At 33.7% G+C, this 21,215-nt stretch overlaps 1 protein-coding gene across 4 annotated transcripts in view; it reads right to left on the bottom strand.

The window, feature by feature from the left end:
- The window catches only part of LOC115880561 (hemicentin-1-like), a 478,732-nt gene that overhangs the window by 72,730 nt on the left and 384,787 nt on the right, over nt 1-21,215 (bottom strand). For all 4 annotated transcript variants that reach the window (XM_030897824.1, XM_030897802.1, XM_030897795.1 and 1 more), the window contains exon 2: nt 9,128-9,311. In XM_030897824.1, the coding sequence (XP_030753684.1) occupies nt 9,128-9,311 (184 nt within the window). The remainder of the gene's footprint in view (nt 1-9,127; nt 9,312-21,215) is intronic.

Raw genomic sequence — 21,215 nt, 5'->3', positions numbered from 1 at the left:
CTCTGGATCAGGGAAAAGCAGAATGTCCACTGGAGAAACAAACAGGGGCACAGGCACAGCAAGGCTTTTATCCAAGGACCTAGCTCTAAACCTCAAAAGTACTGCTAATGTTTAGCAGGAATAAATTGCGGATTACAACAGGCTGCACACATGGCTGTCAAGTGTTACCTGAACAAGCTCAACCTGTATCAAGGAAGTCTTTGCTGCAGACCCTGCGATAAAAATTCTGAAACAGCGGAGCACATAATATGTCACTGCGAAGCTCTGGATCGCAAGCGACACTTCTTAATGGGGAAAGCTAGGCTAGAACCGGAGGAACTATGCTCCCATCCTATCAAGGACCTGCATAAGTTAGTGCAGGGCACAGTGATAGGAGAATGGGTGCAGATATAGAAAGGGGACAAACACAATAGGTCTCACAGGTCACAGTGTTTCCGGCAGAGGACTGCCTCTTATTGTAAAAAAATATAAGTATCCCAATTCAACAAAAAACATGTTTAGAATCATGTGTAGATGAAACACCATACCACACAACTTAATTCTTAGTATAAACCAAAATATTTTATATATTATGTCAAAACGTCAATATTTATTCAAACTGTTCCATTTTTTACCCATATTTTTCAGAAACCGAAGCTTACTGTAGTTTACCAACATGATTAGCCTGTATTTTCAACAGAATACAACCTAAAATGACAGAAATCAAGTGTCATATCATGCATTCTCCCCATATAAAGACTTTATATCATTAGATCGTTTATAATTAGAATCGCGAATCCAAATTGAAGTAATCAAAAATAAGTGAGTTTGCTACTAATAATTACTTTTTATTAATGAGCATTTCCAGCCGCAGAAAACAAAGTTAGAAGCCTGAAAAATCTTAACTTCCCATTAAAGTACGTTACAAAACGGAAAGGTCGTTAAAATAGCGGTTAGTCCTTAAAAGGAGTTTAAAATTTTAATTCCAGCGGTTGAGATTTTCGGGTTGAAAGGAAACATTAAAAAATCATAACGAAAGAAGCGATAGCCTCTAAAAGAAAAATATAAGAGGCTGTTTTAATACAATCTAATAAAAACAAATGTATTGCTCATGCATCTGTGGATGTTAATAATGTATGGCAATCGCTTCTTTGATTTTAAAGAACATAACATAAATAAACAAAACGTAATCATACAAAAAGTTTGAAGCTTTTTGGTTTTACCTTATTAAGTAACTGTTATTATTAATAAAATATAAAATCTATGAAAAAAAGCCAAGTTGACGACTAATGCAGGAAAGACAACAAAGCAGTTTGAGATTCTATGGAATCGATTTAATTAAAAGCAACTATTTAATTAACTTTGGTTCAGTTTTATTAGCGCGGAGCACGCCATCTGCTGAGCGCTAAAATATTATTTTATGGAAGTCTTTCGGGCAATATCTTTTGTGAGCCTTTTGAGCTTTGCCAGGCTTGTCGCATTTCGTCTGTTTTCATTTGACGGACTTTGTACGGTTTTAATTTCAAATCGGTTTAAAATTGAAAGATTAAAGAAAAACCATAATTGTTTTATATAATTCTTCATAATATAAGCATCTTTTTATTCAGTAAGATCGAATGATGCAATTAAAAAAATAAGGATCTGTGAACTAGGGAAGCATTATTTTCGCTAAAGTTTTTGGTGCAGAGGTGTTATGACTAACGACCAGGGTGTATTTATTTGTTTTATTGATTAGCAAAGAGCATTCGATAGTATCAAGCATGATTTACTTCTGGCAAGACTCCGGAAAATTGGGGTAGATGAAATGACACCGAAATCATAAAACAACTCTATTGGAACCAGATAGCTGAAGTGTAGATAAATGACACGGTCTCGACCGAAGCTTTTGAAGTAATCGTAGGACTACGACAGGGATGAATTCTCTTACCGATGCTTTCTCTCTAAAATATGCTTCGACATATACGAGTGAACCTATGAGTTTCATAGTTGTCGATTTTCCAAAGAAATCAGTACATTTATATTATTTCGTATATTTTTCATTTTATTGTTTTTATGGAAAGCACTGTTCATTAAAATGTTGTATCCTATGTTATAGGGCTTGTTTCAGTCTACAATTTTCTATTTAACAATGTACCGTTTGTGTCCGGGAAGGGTTCATAGTTTCATAGTTGTCGATTTTCGAAAGAAATCAGTACATTTATATTATTTCATATATTTTTCATTTTATTGTTTTTATCGAAAGCACTGTTCATTAAAATGTTGTATCCTATGTTATAGGGGTTGTTTCTCTCTACAATTTCCTGTTTCACAATGTAACGTTTGTGTCCAGGAAGAGTTCATAGTTTCATAGTTGTCGATTTTCGAAAGAAATCAGTACATTTATATTATTTCCTGTATTTTTCATTTTATTGTTTTTATGGAAAGCACTGTTCATTAAAATGTGGTATCCTATGTTATAGGGCTTGTTTCTCTCTACAATCTCCTGTTTCACAATGTACCGTTTGTGTCCAGGAAGAGTTCATAGTTTCATAGTTGTCGATTTTCGAAAGAAATCAGTACATTTATATTATTTCGTATATTTTTCTAATAATTCAAAAATAAGTCGGGTGTATATAGGGTGGATTGCAATGATTGTGATGCCGTGTACATAGGCCAAACAGGTAGAAATTTAGATATAAGGATTAAAGAACATGTAAAGTCTATTAATAATCTCCAGCTTAGTTCTGGTCTTGCAACTCATTGTATAGTAAATAATCACAAAATTAATGAAAACTCAATTAAGTTACTACACAGAGAAACAAAAGGTAGACGTTAGAAATACTAAAATCTGTTAAAAACGAAAATAATGTTAACGACCAACAAGGATTTCTAAACACATTTTTTATTACCCCTATTGTAAACTCTCTGAACCCACCCCCCCAAATATATATATATATATATATATATATATATATATATATATATATATATATATATATATATATATATATATATATATATATATATATATATATATATATATATATATATATATATATATATATATATATATATATAGTTACAGTGTAGTTATACTATTAGTTCTTAAAAAATTCTTGAAAAAGGCCTAACAAGCCGAAACATATATGTAGAGTTAAAGTTACTCTTATTAAAAGTTTTTTGAAACATCTAAAAGCGTGCTTTATTAAAATACTAATATTTCAACGATGTTTCACAAGGAACCAACCACAGCTTCAGTACATTTATTATTAGTTTCAGTACATTTATTATCAGTACATTTCAATTTTTTCAGATATGATCAAAACTAGATTTTTCACATGTAGGTTCACATTTTTCAAACATACTAGTTTTTCTGTAAGTTTCGTGCAAAAAGCATGGCAGTGTTTCGTTGTTTGTCAAAATTCGAAAAAATAGACAAAAAATGGAAGAAGAAGAAGAATATGGAAGAAGAACAAAGAATATGCCTGTATATTAAAATGTGTTTTCGTATTCACACATTCCCTAACAAATATCAATTCCCACATTCCCAGGCTTTATTGAAAAAAGGCGGATAAAAAACCGTCGAACTACTTAAGAATGGTAAGCGTCGTCTTTGATTTCCTGCCAGTGAATATTTTCACTCTCTTCACGTATATCATCACCCACGTCCCGCATTTTTGGACGGCGATACGCGAGAATCCGTCACGCGCATATCGAACGTATCGCCGACGTGTTATCAATAAAAAATCCAAGAATCTTGGTATTGTTTCTTGAAACATCAGAGGATGTGTATGACAAGATTCACAACATGCTCGCTCTTCTAACACGAACGGTTTTGTAAAACATAAACTATTCCCTTGGAGATTTGATAAAATTGTTTTTTTTTCTATAACACGTTCACGTCTACATTGAACGTGATATATAAGAGAATTTATAGAATAACGATAAGCAAAAAGTATATCAAAATTTTTCAAAAAAGCAAGGTAAAAGTGTACTTGGACCAAGTTGTGGCCATATAATATACAGGACGGCACATCGAAAACGTTCCGCAAGGCATAACGGCCAGGGTAATTTTTTTTTCAGAAAATTCAAAAACACGTCAATTTTGTTTGTGAGGTGACCACTTTTGCCCCAAAAATTATTGCAAAATCTTCTTCCCTCTAAGCGGGGGTGTCATCCCCCGATTTTTTTCAAATGGAAAAGGGGTTCAAGTGATACCGCAATGAAAAGGGCTTTCTATTCTCTATACTTTCCTGCTTCGTTTTTGAAGATCGGTCGAGTCGTTGGGAAAATATAAAGGATTGAAATTTGATAAGCTTATTTAAACATTTATCAGAGTAAATGATAAGGATAATTTGCTGTTTTTTCTTATTATTTCTAGATGTTTGCAATCGGGTTGCGCAGATATTCAATGAACGCCATCCTGACAAACACCTTTATGGCAAAATTGTTCGCCAGTTACTAGCAAAATTTCGCGAAACTGGTTCCGTTATGAATAAAAAGAGGCAGAGGGAAAATCCTGTAGTAAATGAAGCTATGGAGGTATTCGTATTGGGCCAAGTTGCCATGGACAGTATTCTGAGTACAAGAAAATTAGCCAATGAGACCTGCGGGAATCGTACAAGTTTCCAAAGGATATTAAAAAAACACAAGTTCCACCCGTACAAAATTCAGTTGGTACAAGAACTCAACGAAGACGTTTTTGATCGTTGCTTGCAATTTTGTGAAGCTATGAGTGAACGAGTGGTGAATGATAATAATTTCCTATTTAACGTGTGTTTTTCGGATGAGTGTACTTTCTTTTTGAACGGTGTAGTTAATCGGACAACTCTCGGTACTGGGCTGAGGACAACCCCAGGGTTTTTCACGAGGTGCACACACACAAAACCCTCAGAAATTGAATGTGTGAGCTGGTATTTTTGGAAATTCTATTGTAGGTCAGTTTAACGATATTGAGAAGAACTTCAACGTACAAGTCACAGAACAGCTATCTAGCAACTACCGCACCTGATCGTTCAACGTTGTGGCAAGTGAAAAAATGCGTAAACATCTTGTTTAGGAAACTCTCAAAATATATTTAATTTTATCTTTTTTAATTTTAAATTCAATATTAATTTATTCTATTATTTATTGTATACGCATATGTGGTACTAGGGAGGTTATTCCAAAGGGCTGAAACACGCCTGCGTCAATTAACCTTGGACCACAATACACTTGATCGAAAGATCCCGCAAGAACCGCATCTATCGAAAGATCGATTCAACGTGCTAACCGCCGCCGCCGCCCATAACTTTATTTTAAATCTTCAAAAGGTCCTACCAATTCGGTACCGTTTACTCGTGCGAGTAGTTGTTCCTGATTCAGATACAGGGTGGCCACCCAGGAGAAGACTACAACCCTCCAAGGTAAGCCGACCTCGTACCCCGTGTTTTATTTTAGCAGGAATTTCTATTTTCTCGAGTATATTACAATCATTTCTTTATTTCCTTTCTAAACACATCTAGAAATAATAAGAAAAAACAGCAAATTGGTCGAATTTATCCTTAATTATCATTTACTCTGATAAATGCTTAAATGAACTTTTCAAATTTCAATCCTTCATATTTTCTCAATGACTTGACCGATTTTCAAAAACGAAACGGGGAAATATACAGAATAGAAAGCTCTTTTCATTGCGGCGCCACTTGACTCCCCTTTCCATTTGAAAAAAGTTGGGGGATGACACCCCCGCTTAGAGGGTTGAATATTTTGCAATCGTTTTTGGGGCAAAAGTTGTCCCCCTCACAAACAAAATTGACGTGTTTTTGGATTTTTTGAAAACATAAATACCCTGGCCGTTATGCCTTGCGGAACGTTTTCGATGGGCCACCCTGTATATACAATGTCGCTGTTATGTATGGAAGGTCGATTAAATGTTAAATATTAAAGTTATAGGGTTTATAAATATCTATCAGCGGGTAATAAATTTAAGTATACAGGGTCGGTCGTAAAGTCGTGGTACATCAAAGTTTCTTTTTTTTAAACGGAACCCCCTCTATATCATTGCATATTTCGGTTCTACCTTCAATTCTAAGCCAAAATCGAAATACACACAATGTACCTCATACTAACCGTTTCCGAGTTTATTCACTTTTGAAAATATCAATTAAACAATTTGATTTAATTAATTTCGATATGTTCAGTTTCTTTTAACGATGCCATTTTGCTGAAACTGTAATACTTAATAACTTTGACATTAGTTCTCAAGTTAGAATTTATAGATGTAGTATAGCAAATCTGGAAATTAAAAATTTTCGTTTAACATTGTGCAGAAATGCAGTTGTGGACTGTATTAATTTTAAATTTTAGTTTGACTGGTCTTATTTTATCAATGTAAATTACGTTAATAGCTGGGAGAAACCGCACAGAGAAATGAGAAACCTGCTCCTACCTTTAATGTTCGTCTCAGACAGCTTCAGAGGGCCCTCTTCTCGATCTTGATCTTCTCAGCGCTAATTTTCACACATACACTAACATGAATCGTCTTTGAAGGGATGTAACTTTTAAGTTCAGACTTTCGGCGCGTACCGGTTAGCTGACCAATTTCGTCGTACGACGGTTTGTAATAGACTGTGTGCCACACTTCCTAGTGTTCGGGCATGCGTACACTAATGTTGCAGGAAGCAGGTATAAGTGCGTTTTAATTTAAAATTTAAAGAAATTAAAATATTAATTATTAATTAATCTTAATCTAAGAAATTACATAAAAGAAAATAATTTTATATAAAATATTAAGTTTCCTTAACATTCCACCCACCAAAACATATGTTTTTAAAAATAAGATAAAGGAAAAAAATAATGCAAAGTTAAGAATAAAAAATGTATAAAGAATTATTTTACCTTATTAGTTGCCAGGTAAAGGGCAACTCGTCTTGGTAATATCCCATGTGCAGTTTTAAGTGTATTAAGTGTTCAATTCTTAAATTTATGTACAGGGTGGGTCAAATTCGACGCTTTTAAATGGAAACACCCTTTTCTATAGGAGATAGACAAAAATAATATCGGTGTCTGGAGTTCAATTTTGTCAAAAACATGATGGTGAAAACCGCATATATATATATATATATATATATATATATATATATATATATATATATATATATATATATATATATATATATATATATATATATATATATATATATATATATCGATATCTGTTACAGTTTCGGAGTTACGAGGTCTTTTTCAAAAATTTGCATTTTTAACAAATCGCTGTAACTTTTTTCCTATTGCAAATTTTCTATTTTTATGAAAACATTTCCAAAGCACCTTTTTACAAAGAATTTAATGGTTTAAGTATAATTTTTTTACAATTAATAATTTAAGAATTATCAACAGAAAATTTGATTTTTTATATCGGATACCCTGTATATTTTTAATTTATTTCAAGAATAAAAGAATTTAAAATTACCTTTCCAAAAATATAACACACTTGATATTTTGCTCGATTCCTCTTCGAGATATAGAGTATATAAAAATTCGCCCGCTTTAAATTAGTAGGCTTTGAACGGCACCGGCTGTAATGCAAAAAAAAAAATAGCTGTGAGCATTAATTAAAAAGAAAATAATATGTCCTATGAGAGATGCAGAATTTTATAACAATTTAAAATATATTTAACTAACATCAACACATTTAAACTATGTATATCTGATAACAATAAAAATAAATAGCAAACCAAGACATGAGATTTTGCTACAGGTGTTCGACATATCGACCGTCTTCTGTTATGGACAGACGGAGCAGTTTTTAAACATTTCTCGCGGAATTCATTAACTCATTGGGGGTGAAACGTACCCTCTCATAACTGCTACGTATTTCTAATTCTTGTCTAGATTGTACGGAAGAATAAGGGACCTTTATTCTTCCGCAAATATATCCATAGGGTTAGATCCAAGGGCACTAAGTCAGGCGGCTTCGACGGCCAACGGCTGGGATCTTGGTTAGCTGTTCAATAATTCTTGAAATTGGCTGCAAAAATTGGCTGATAACTTCAGCGTTCAGAGGCGGTGCGTCGTCTTGCTGGAAAAATGTTTTCGTTTCCATTAAGGGCATATCATCAATAAGGGGTCCAAAGCCTACTAGTTAAAAGAGGCAAACTTTTAAAAATTCTGTATTTCGCAGGGGATTATAACAAAACATCAAGTGTGCTATGTTTTTGAAAAGGTAATTTTAAATTATTTTCAGGTAATTAAAAATATAGAGGGTGTCCCAAATAAAAAATCAATTTTTCTGTTGATAACTCTTAAATTATTAATTTAAAAAAAATTATACTTAAACCATTAAATTCTACGTAAAAAGGTGCTTTGGAAATGTAATCATAGAAATACAAAATTTTCCTTAGCAAAAAAGTTACAGCGATTTGTTAAAAATGCACATTTTTGAAAAACACCCCGTAACTCCGAAACGGTAACAGATATTGATGTGCGGTTTTCACCATCATGTTTTTTATAAAAATTGAGCTCCAGACACCGATATTAGTTTTCGTCTATCTCCTATAGAAAAGGGTGTTTCCATTTAAAAGCATCGAATTTGACCCACCCTGTACATTGTGTATTATGATTACTGTTTAAAATTGAAGGAAGAATTGAAATATGCAATAATATACAGGAAGTTTTATTTAAAAAAAAAAATTGATATGACACAACTTTATGACCGACCCTGTATACTTAAATTTACTAGTAGCTAATAGGTATTTAAAACCCCATTATAACAGTATCACAGTTTCTGCAGAATGACATCATTAAATCAAACCAAACACATCGAAATTAATTAAATTGATTAAGTGATATTTTCAAAAGTCAATAACTCGGAAACGGTTGCTTTGAGGTACATCCTGTGTATTTCGATTTTTGCTTTGAATTGAAGTAGGAATTGAAATATGTAATAATATACAGGGGGCTCTATTTAAAAAATAAAACTTTGATGTGCCACGACTTTATGAACGACTCTGTATACTTAAATTTATTACTCGCTAATAGATATCTAAAAATCCTATAACTTTTGTATTTAACTTTTTACGGTACCTCGTTATAAGCGACCCTGTATAAAAGAATTCATAGAATAAGATACAAGTTGATATTCTGTAAGGTTTACGAAAAATACTCCCACCATATAAATACTACCCACCTGTAATTTGGAGCAAATGGCGTGTCCTTAATAGCAACGTTGTCGTGGCTATATTTCGTCTGCCTTATCCAGTAATATGACAGGATATCCGACGAACTCTGTGGCGAAAACCTGCACTCCAAGGTGACATCCTCCCCCTCCCTTGCGTCCTTGACAATATCCTCAGATCCCACCAAACATATTCCTGCAAAAAAGGAAACCACAAAATTAGAAAAAATATCCTAAACGAGCAGCATAAAATATAAAATACAAGACGATTTTCCTTTGCAAAAAACATTTTTGCTAAAGGAAAATCGCTTGTAACATTTTCCTAATACTCAAACGCGTATAATAATTGGGTATGGGAAAAAATGAAAGGAACTCGGTCAAGGGATGACTTCTAAACGAATCAATTACTGATTTTTTTCTGGGCTGTTTCCCTTTTCGTTTTTGAGGGGTTTTTCCTCAACAAGAAAAAGAAACGACGTTAAAGAAATAAGCTACTGGAAGTTTATTTTTCTTTGAAATTGTTTAAATGTATAGGTTATTGAGTCTTTGACAAGGGTTTGGGATGTAAATTTTTGTGGTAAGTACCTAAAAGAAAGTCGTAATATTTAATTTATTTATGAAAAAATATACTTAATACCATAAAATTTAGATGAAAATACCGTTGATCGAAATCAGATCGGCGTCAGGGATGGCTTGCAAAGAAAGACGGCGATTATTTTGTGTAGAAAATTAGACGGAGAATGGCAAACATCGTCATTTGAAAGCGAAACGGATGTCTTTTTTTCCGAACATACTTTTAAAGTTAAAATTAAAACATATCCTGTAATTATTTTAAGAGATTTTAACTTCTATAAACTGTCTCTGATACTGGTTTTTGCCAAAGTCCCGATGCTGTATGATGAGTTATATCTCAAGAAAAGGGGACACAAAAGATCTATAATGTGGCGGTGGTTAACTTCCTATACCTCCCATATAATCTACAATCTGTATTTGAGTGAGTTTTTATTGATTCATGAAAATTAAACAATAATAAACAAACGTTTAGATAATCTAAAGCATCGTTTATCAATCAACTAATCGTAACCAATTTTCCGTCTGTCCCATTTCCCGAATAACCAACATCTTTTCACGAAAATTAGACTCAGTCTGCTCTCGAGCAGGATCAAAAGGAATGCTTTTTTTTCTTTTTCCATCCATTTGGCTAGAAAATCGTTCGTCCCTTTTTACGCTTTCGAGAGGAAGAAAGAGGTAAAATAAAGGAAATAGGATGCGCTCCATTTAAGAATGCTTATGCTGTTGCTTTGCAGCGTAAGCTCGGACGGGGACGGAAAACGGCGATGTCAAAGGAAAACGGCAGAGAAAAAAAGCCGTCGAAAAGTTTTTGCTTCTTTTCCGGGTTTTATTCGAAGGTTTCTAAATGCATATTTGTCGAACAGATCTTTGTTAAGATTTTTTTGAATTACTTCCATTTTAATTTATTAGATTTTTTGGAAACTCTATTTTATTAAAATTGAAGGAAACTTGAACTTGGACAACGGTCACGAAATTAAGCAGTGTCCTTTGTATACTTTCAGCAGTGTCCTTGCAGAGTATGAGTACCTGGGAATTACATTTGATAACACTGGAACTGACGGCAGAGAAATAGAGAAAAGGATTATCAACGCGAAAAAAATAATCGGATGTCTAAATGGAATCTTATGGAGCAAATCAATAACAAAGCGAAGAAAATTCAATATATATGAAACCATGATAAAGAGCAACCTCCTGTATGGACAGAAACATGGAGAATAACTGAGAGATACAAGAAGGGGATAGAGGCCGTAGAAATGGATGTCATTCGAAGATCAATGGGAATTTCAAGACAACAACGAATAAGAAATAATACCATAAAACAACAAATGGGTATAGAAGGTACGATAACACAGGATATAGAGAAAAAGCAGCTGATCTGGTACGGACATGTAGAGCGAATGAAGGACACTAGATGGCCCAAGAAAATAATCAATTGGCAACCAAAGGGCAGAAGAAAACAGGGAAGACCAAAACTGGAATAGCAAAAAAGCGTACACAAAGCGATGAGTGAAAGAAACCTATCAACAGAGGATTGCACGAATAGAACAGGCTGGAAATTGGGTATCGGACAACGTAGAAAAACGTTCTAAACCGACTAATATATATGAAAAAAACAGGATAGATGCGGGTCAGACTCGCCCACCGAGGGGGCAAATTAATATACAGGGTGGTCCGAACTGTATTCTGGAAACGTTGGATAGCTACGTTAAAATGGGATAATTATAGTAAAAATATTATTTTTATGATTTAGTTAGAGACATGTGCCAGATGGCAGTAAAAGAAAACAAAACAAAAGTATTTAAGTGGGGAGGATGTTTGAAGATCATAATTATTGAAACACTTTAACCAACTCTGTAACTCGTTACCCAAGGCAAAAAATTTAAACGCAAACAACTTTATTGATAAATGTATTGTTTCTGCTTTGAAAAATACTAATGGGCCTTAAAATTAAAGAAGTTTTAAAAAATTTCTTGAAAATTTTTTTTTTAGTAAAATGAGAATAATTTATTCGCAGTCCAAAAAAAAATTGTTTCCGCGTGTTGTTTAGGATCAAATATTTCAAGTTAATGTATTCAAAAAGCAGGAATTGCTATTTTAGGAACAAAACATTTTCTTATTTAACAACATGTCGGCTTTCACTTTGATGTTTTAGAGATTAACATGGAGTAGTTCGAGTAGTCGCATACTGGACTAATAAAGTCGCAGTTCAGCCTTAACAGGTAGTATACTAGTCGCAAGATTGCCTAATTTAGTCATCCTAGAGTCTAGCTTGTGCCGCCCCCTATATTCTAAATAAACGAGGGAGTGGATAAAGTATCGGTAATATGTCAATATATATTTAAATTTAGTTTTATATGTGCCTTTCTTACGTCCCATTTTAATTAAGTTTTTTTTTGATAAAAACAAAAACAGCACTGAACTGTCTGACTGAACAGAACAATGAAGTGAATATTTAAGATTTAAGGTTATGGTTCAATACAGTTGCAAAAAGGTAGTGGCTCGACGTCCTACCAACGTAATAATAAGAAAATCTAAACAACGTTGGAATTAGTAAAACAGACGACGTCTGTGCAACGTTGGAATAGGTCCTGAAAGTGACGTCGGAAAACTCTTTATTGCCTAACATTGTAACTACGTTGTCCGAATCACCTAAAGATCACTTAAGCAAAAAAGGTTACAAGACAACGTTTATTCGACGTTGCAGAAGCTTTTACTTTGTTGTAGTACTAGTTCAACGTCGGCACAACGTTACAACAACGTTTACATTTATTTTAATACCCAAGGTACGGAGCTAACTATTTTTTGTAACTAATCCAACGTTGTGTTTAGTAAACATATGGTCGCAAGTCGTGAAAATGCTACTTGGGTTTGTTTTAAGGGAAAAGAAAATGAATAAAAAAAATAGTTCTCAAAGATGTCAGGAAGTAGGTCACGATATACATAAAGTCACTCCTCTACGCTGTCGTATATAAGTCTTCGCAGTCTTATTCCTGCAGCATATTTTAAAGAAAGAAAATCTATAATATCCCTATATTTCAGATCGCGGCAATGTCGGTGAGCGAAATGACAAATGACAGTCCCCAGCGCATTAAACGACATCGAAGGCGCAATACATAAAAGAAAACAGAAGACGGAATGCGAATAAATAATATGCGGAAAATAAAAAAGAAATAAATAAAATATGGAGGAGTGGTAGCATCAGGAGAAAATAGAAAAATCACATATTGTCAGCGTCAATTTTGTGGTTGTAAGAAGTGTGTCGTCAAGTCAAAAACGATTCTCATATAATAATAAAATGTATCTGGATTTTTCTGATGCATATTTTTTTGGTTTCTCAAAGAAATGTTTCCATTCAACATTGAGTATAAAATTTCTGATAATTATTTTGTCATTACTGATGAAATTTATCATTAATTATACGATTTTTCACATATTCTTTCTGATTGATGTACAGGGTGGGTCAAATTCGACGCTTTTAAATGGAAACACCCTTTTCTATAGGAGATAGACAAAAACTAATATCGGTGTCTGGAGCTCAATTTTTGTCAAAAACATGATGGTAAAAACCGCATATCTATATCTGTTACCGTTTCGGAGTTACGGGGTGTTTTTCAAAAATATGCATTTTTAACAAATGGCTGTAATTTTTTTGCTATGGAAAATTTTGTATTTTTATGAAATCATTTTCAAAGCACCTTTTTACGTAGAATTTAATGGTTTAAGTATATTTTTTTTAAATTAATAATTTAAGAATTATTAACAGAAAATTTGATTTGTTTATATGGGACACCCTGTATATTTTTAATTTATTGAGAAGAATTTAAAATTTCCTTTCCAAAAATATAACACACTTGATAATTTGCTCGATTCCTCTTCGAGATATAGAGTATTTAAAAATTCGCCCGCTTTAAATAAGTAGGCTTTGAACGGCACCGGCTGTAATGCAAAAAAAAATCTAGCTGTGAGCATCAATTAAAACGATATTTTTTGCTATGAGAGATGCAGAATTTTATTACAATTTAAAATATATTTAACGAACATCAACAAATTTAAACTATATCTAATAACAATAAAAATAAATAGCAAACCAAGACATGAGATTTTGCTACAGGTGTTCAACATATCGACCGTCTACTGTTATGGACAGACGGGGCAGCTTTTGAACATTTCTCGCGGAATTCATTAACTCAGTGGGGGTAAAAGATACCCTCTCATAACTGCTAAGTATTTCTAATTTTTGTCTAGATTATACGGAAGAATAAGGAACCTTTATTCTTCCGCAAATATATCCATCCATAGGATTAGATCCATAGGCACTAAGACAGGCGGCCTCGACGGCCAACGGCTGGGATCTTGGTTAGCTATTCAATTATTCTTGAAATTGGCTGCAAAAATTTGCTGATAACTTCAGCGTTCAGAGGCGGTCCGTTGTTTTGCTCAAAAAAATATGTTTTCGAGTTCCATTAAGGGCATATCATCAATAAGGAGTCCAAAGCCTACTAGTTAAAAGTGGCGGACTTTTAAGAATTCTGTATTTCGAAGGGGATTATAACAAAATATCAAGTGTGCTATATTTTTGGAAAGGCAATTTTAAATTCTTTTCAGTTAATTAAAAATATAGAGGGTGTCCCAAATAAAAAATCAATTTTTCTGTTGATAACTCTTAAATTATTAATTTTAAAAAAAATATACTTAAACCATTAAATTCTACGTAAAAAGATGCTTTAGAAATGTTTTCATAGAAATACAAAATTTTCCATAGCAGAAAAGTTACAGCGATTTGTTAAAAATGCGCATCATATCTGTGTTCAACATATGTTCACTACTGCGCATCACAAATTCGCTCTGTATTTCAGTAACTAAGGAGGCTAGGACAAACTTATGTGTAGCATATTTAATTTCCTAAAAAAGTAGCAAAGTAATATGAAAATCGCTTCATTGTATCTCTACTCATAAACGAAAAATCCCATAAAACACGCGAAAATGGGATACCTGTATAGATGTGATGCACAGTAGTGAACAGCAGTGGTCTACCGGCAGCCAGACGGCCCACACTTTGGTCAGGAGAGCACAGGGAAGCATAGCAAAAGATATATAAAATAACCAGCTTTCTTAAAATTCTCGTAATCTCGGCGGTGCCGCCGGTGCTAGCTCTTGTACTATTATATTTTTATTATAAATTTAGACTAAATTTATCAAAAAAGTGTCAAAACGTTCGTTATCGTAACGATCGGCCCGAAAAAGCTATGCAAAGGGACCCATGAAAATCAACCTTAACAATTTTATAATCTAGACTACGCTTTTACGATGACCCGTTCGGTACAACAACTCAAAATACACTTACAAAACACATAAAATAAAATAGAAAACCATTTAAACTTCTTTAAAACCCGATAAAATTTTAAAAATTGTCGCTTTTAAGTTATATCTCAATCCGATTCCCTCTAAATTCCAGTTTTAAAGGTATATTCAATTAAAAACAAGTAAATTACAAACCCAGTGCCTTCCTTTGAAAGCAAATTAGTTTAGAAAACGAGCTTTTCGAGGCAAAGTAACGCGTTTTGTAAATATGGCTTAACGGTTTCAAACGGACGTGTTACATGTAAAAGAGGATAATCTACGAATTAGCCGTTTTTCAAAAGTTTCGCTACCGAGTTGATTTTGTCACGGAATTGGTTTAAATTTCCCTGCACCTATTACCATCGCGGATGATTTGGTCTTATTTTAAGCAAATTACCTCACTAGCAGGCGGCACGTACGCCGGTATAGAATATGTGGAATAATTTAAAGGATACTTCAATTTATCCGTGAAATTAGGCAGGTCTCGCACGCGAAAGGCGAAATTTAATATTTGCTCTGGTTTATTTAATTATGCACTGTGATAAAAATCAGCAAGATACGTTTTAGCAACGGACTTCGGTGTAAAGTAAAATGCAGTTGGTTTATTTTAAGAAGCTTTTATTAGTAGTATTCGTAAATAACGGTGGTATCCATATTTCTATAATGCCAAGATGCCAAATGCTATATTTTGGCAAACGGATTGACTGGGGGGTGTAGAGGTTCGATAAGGAGGGGTTTCTCGAATCTCAAATTCCAAGAGGGTGAAAACGCCCCTCAAATATTACAATATTTGTTATTTAAAAAACGGTTAGTCTTTCGGGAAAACGCTTGGACAAGCATAATTTATTTGATTTTTTTACATATTTTGAATTTTTTTAAAAAATCATACAGGGTGTTCCAAAAATTTGGGTAATCTCTTAACCACGATTCTGCTTAAACTGCTTGACGTAAAAAGCTTATTTTTGGCAAACGGATTTTTCGAAAGTCAAATTCCAACGAGATGAAACTACCCCTCAAATATTACCAAGTTATATAATAATATCGCCATATTGTTTTTTCTCATACTGACATAAATGTGAGAAAATTTTATCCAGTTTGTTTGGTAATGGAAATTCTTGCTTTGCTTTATCATCACCATTACAAATGATCAATTCGACGCAAACGAAGTCGCTGGTACACGCTAGTAAACTTATAAAAACATTCATTAGGCGAACTTATACAGAATGTTCTTCTGTACAATTTGCGTCTAATTATTTTGTTGTAGTAATATTGCTCAAAAACCGCAAAAAACCGGGGAAAATTTCCGATTTTGTTAATTTTACACTCAGAAGACAGTCGCTGACAAACTCTGAAAAAATCAGCTTGCCCGTAATTTTTTTATTTTCAAACGACAATTTTATTGGACTACTTGAATTCTTCATTGCCCATTGATACGAAAACTAGTTTCACATTCAGTTCCAGTCGAACCGTGAAATTGCTCAAAAATCGAATTTATTCACACGCTCACATCAATATATAAATAACTCTACATCGTGGAATAAAATTCGTTTTCCAAATTTTATTATAGCAAAAATTGGATATTATGTTCTATTTGATACGGCGCGCACATAAGCCGTAACCGGTTTAAATTATAGACGATATTTACGAACGAAAATGGACAGAATTTAATTTCATAAGTAAACAAATTATGCATTTTGTATATTATTCGGGCCAAAACCAAATTATTTATAATGTTTGCGCGCAGCGATACACAATAAATAAATTAACGGTTTTGTATAATATAAATCGAAAATAACGTTTATGTCAAAAATCCTTTTATGTTAAACAACTAGGAACAGATTGTTAAACACAGGAACAGTCAAGGTCGCGTTTCGTCGCCTAACTTTGTCGCGTTTAGGCTTATCTCCGGTATTCTTGACCTATTTCGGTGTATCTCGACCTACTTTCCCCAAGTAGCAAAATTACGTTGTTCAACGTAATCACAACGTCGCCAGGAGCAACCCAACGTTGCCGGACAACGTCGAAGCGACGTCTAAGCGACCCATATTTGCACGAAAATGGTGGATGTTTTTAGGGTCGCTACAACGTCGCCGTCGACGTTGCTTGAGGCGACGTAGTACGTCGTGTGCTAAAAGTTGTTTTGCATGCCGATTCGCGATATTTTGAGGTTAGAGTTAAAAATATTCTTCGTCAAATGTTACTATATTCAACCATGGGGAAACCAAAACAATGCAATTTGTAATGGCTGATGATGTATGAATTAAAAATGGAATATATTATGTTCCATTAAGAAATAACTAGATGAATTTAACTTCGACAAAACTGCAAAGTTTTGAGATGTCGGCAATCAAAATTCATCAACGAAGATTAGTTTACTGTTGAAAGTGACCATGATACTTCGAAATATGGCCAAACCCCTTTTTTATTTCCTAGTTTTAATTTTAAAATGATAGTTTACTTGGTTAACTAACTTTTTTTTTTTAATTTTGAGACAAATATACGAAATCTATCAGGAAAATTAGCTTACAACCCTAACAGATACAGTTTTTTAACGAAATTCACAGTATTTTGTGGTTTTTGTAATTTATTCGATTCGCCCACAACGCACGAAAAGGTAAATCGTAGTAAAATGGCGGAGTTGCCTAAGGCAACCTTTAAAATATCAATATAGTGCATAAGGTGCGGTAACCGACCTTTGGGTCACCTATGTCAACCTTTGGTTCAAAAATTGACACCTGCGTTGACGAAATAGGACCTCTGAACCCTACCGACATCTCGGAGGTAAATAAGAAAATTCCTTCTTACTCTCTTTTACCTAGGAACAATAAAATAAAAAAAGAAAGCAGGGTCGTCCTTTGGTGGTGGGGGTCACATACTCGTTAATAATATCGCTGATATTAGATCAGTATTTCTATTTATTTATTTTTAAAAAAAACCGTACAGGAAGTATTCTTGATTTTACCACTCATTTGAAAATTAAAATCTAATATTCTCTTCAATTTATGCTGAAACTGAACTTCAGTTGACTGCTCTTCTGGAGGATCATTATTCTTATAGTATCCCTTTGTTGTATGGGCTTCAGGTGTACTGTTATTTATTTCTATAGTATCCATTGATGATAAGCTACCACTAGTAGCACTATAAGCACTGAAGTGGACGTTCCTTGGATACATGATTGCGAGGATGTGGATGACGGACCCAAACTCGTTATTTCCACTTAATTTTTCGGACACTGACTTGCTCGCTGACTTTCTTCTAAATACTTTTTCCTTTTTCTATAAAAAGTTGTAGAGTATTTATACACTTTTTTCCTATACATCTTCTTTTCGCTTTACACAGTAAATACAACAGAAAAAATACATAACCAATTGCTCTGTGACAGTAGAGTACAGAATTTTTTGAGGTTAGGTGTTGATAGTTCCGCTTCCACAACAAAAATCGATATCGTCGCGCTCGTCGCCGTAATCCAACGTAGTAATTGGTTATAATTTTGGAGTTGCTTTGAGTCGTTTAATGAAACGTTGTATTACGTTGTAGTTAGCATGTACTTACACTCGTAATTTAAAAGTACGTTGCACAACGTTGTACTACGTTTGTTATTCAGTAGTACAATAAACATGCCTTCTGGCGACGTAATGACAACGGTATAAAACCCAACTTCTAACAACGTTGTGTCCTACAACGTTTACCAACGTTGTTAAGGGTCAAAATATACAACTGTTTAAGTGCAACGTCGTAGCGACGTTTTAGCTACGTAATTTGAGGTTTGGGTATGCATAGGGTAGGGATAAGTACCAATTTCAACGTTGCGCGTAGTCAAAACTAGTCGGAAATCGGAATTTTGTTACTTGGGTCGTTTCTTAAAAGCGCAAAATCAAAACTACTCGTTAAGTAACTACTCGTAACTTAACTGTATTTTTTGGCGTTTCCTATTGTCTCGTTCAATTTCGTTTTGTTTCGAACTCTTTCCAAAACATGGCGGTATCTATACCCGAGGCAAAGGACCTTCTTTTCATAAATCTCAGTGAAGTAAGTAAATCTAGACGTTTCGAAAATATCTGTTGTAACGATGATATTTCATTAATTACATCTCGTTTTATGTTGATATATATTTCGCAAGATTAATATTTGAACACGCGTTTAATAATATGTATAGTAGATTTTAAGAACGAAACTTTTCACTTAATCTACAGGAATATATTTAAAATATTTTTATTATTTCATTTTATTATAATGAACTAGTATATAAAATTTTATGTTATGTTTGTTTACGCGGCCTTAATTGATTAATATAACAGTAGTATTGCTTGATGATGAGAACATTATCAATCATCAATGTATTGAGCTGATTGAGAAAATTATTGATTCGATGTCTTTTATTGTTTTAAGAGTAAACAGTTAGATATACTTTTGTATATAGTAATAGTGATGGGAATACCGGTTCCACATGAGTCGCGTTACAATAGCGACCGTTCCAGAAAAATACCGCGATTTTGTAACCGAGGTTTCGACTTCCAAAGTGTTTCGGTCCTCGCTAAAATATATATCTAACTTATCTATATTTGTAGATTAATGTAACTTTTATCCGCCACTCATTTTCCAAATATCGAGTTTATAATTGTGTATAGCCAATCTGTTCTCATTTTTAGAAAAACGATGACATTCCTTGTTATTCTTTTTCTTTATCAATTTACGTTTAAATAAAATGAACGGCTATTTATGTGTATTGCAATATAATATATTTAATGTTAAAATCAAGAACAAAGTCCAAACCACTGTCAAAAAAATTGTTTATTGGTCTAACCTAACCTTAAAAGTAGATATAAACAATAAAACTTATTTATATAAATGTATAAAAGCAAATAAAATATTTTTGTTTTATTTTATTTGCTTTTGCGTTTCATCCCTTTCAAACAAAACTATTTTATACCATGCCTAGTACATACCAAAAATGGCTATTTCGAAAATAACGTAGCGACGGGAGCACCAACGCCAATAGTAACCGATCAAATCGCGACCGAAACCTTAGAAGCACTCCAGCGACTGCTGGGACGATAGTAGTAGCCGCCGAGGTCGAGCGTCGATAATCAGTTACAGCAGTTACTTCTGTTCGCGACAGGGAACTACAACTCTAGGAGCGCTACGGCTGGAGCGAACACATCCCGATCGAGATCGCGCGGCGCTACGGACATACCAATTCCAGATACTACTGTTGGCGATCGACTAAATCACGACGGCTGGAGCTAAACACGTCGCTATGCGGTTACTACGCTTCGCGCTAACTTCAAGTGCGATTATAAATAATTTATTTGCAAATTATAAATAATTTATAATTTTGTCGTCATTATGATCGTCGTTCTTCAGTAACTGGTTCCTGATTCGTTGTGGAGCGCGACACGACGTTACAAAAAAATACCACTCCAAAATCGCGTTGCTCAAATACCGACACATCACTATATAGTAATAATATGGTTTGATATAAATCCGTTTAAAAATAAGAAATAATTAGAGGATTTTTAGAAAGTTTAACACCGTGGATAATAACGTATAAAAGGCGCCAGAACAGTTTTAGTCATTGCTGCCCTGCAGTTTTACGAATTTAAGTTTTGAAAATATACTTTTTTACTATATTGTAACTGATAATATTAGACAATGATTAAAACTAAATATTCTTATGTAACTTTATTCCTCCAATTTAATCTGCCATCGTAACTGTTTCCTATCTGCGCAGTTTTTGATTTTTCATATCGGTATAATATAGTGGTATTACAATAAACTCCATTAAAAACTAATGAGATTTATTCATACTCTATATTTACTTATTTTTCAGAACTCACTACAACGTTTGATCTCGATTGCTTCGCGAAATAGTACGATATAAGCGCGTGTTGTTGAAATTTTGAAATAGACCGAGACACGCCATGATTGGTTGTTTGTTTGGTAACCTTTGCTTGTGAAAGTATTTCGGGAAATGCCTCGCGAAATTTTTCACGAAATATTTCCAGGAATATTTCGGCCATAGTGTAGAGGGGTGTGGTTAGATATTTAAGATGACTCACTGAGAACAGGCATCTAAAGAAGACGATACAATCTTACTATGGTCTAGAATTGACCGTGGGAAAGAGTGTCTTTTGCACTAAATAAATTGTTAAACATAGTTTTTTTTTCTTTTGAGTATTGTACAGGC

This window comes from Sitophilus oryzae, unplaced genomic scaffold (assembly GCF_002938485.1).
Source record: "Sitophilus oryzae breed Bouriz unplaced genomic scaffold, Soryzae_2.0 scaffold_1081_pilon_pilon, whole genome shotgun sequence".
Classification (NCBI taxonomy): Eukaryota; Metazoa; Arthropoda; class Insecta; order Coleoptera; family Curculionidae; genus Sitophilus; species Sitophilus oryzae.
Note: the sequence above shows the minus strand (reverse complement) of the source record. Positions and strands in the feature narration are given on the sequence as shown.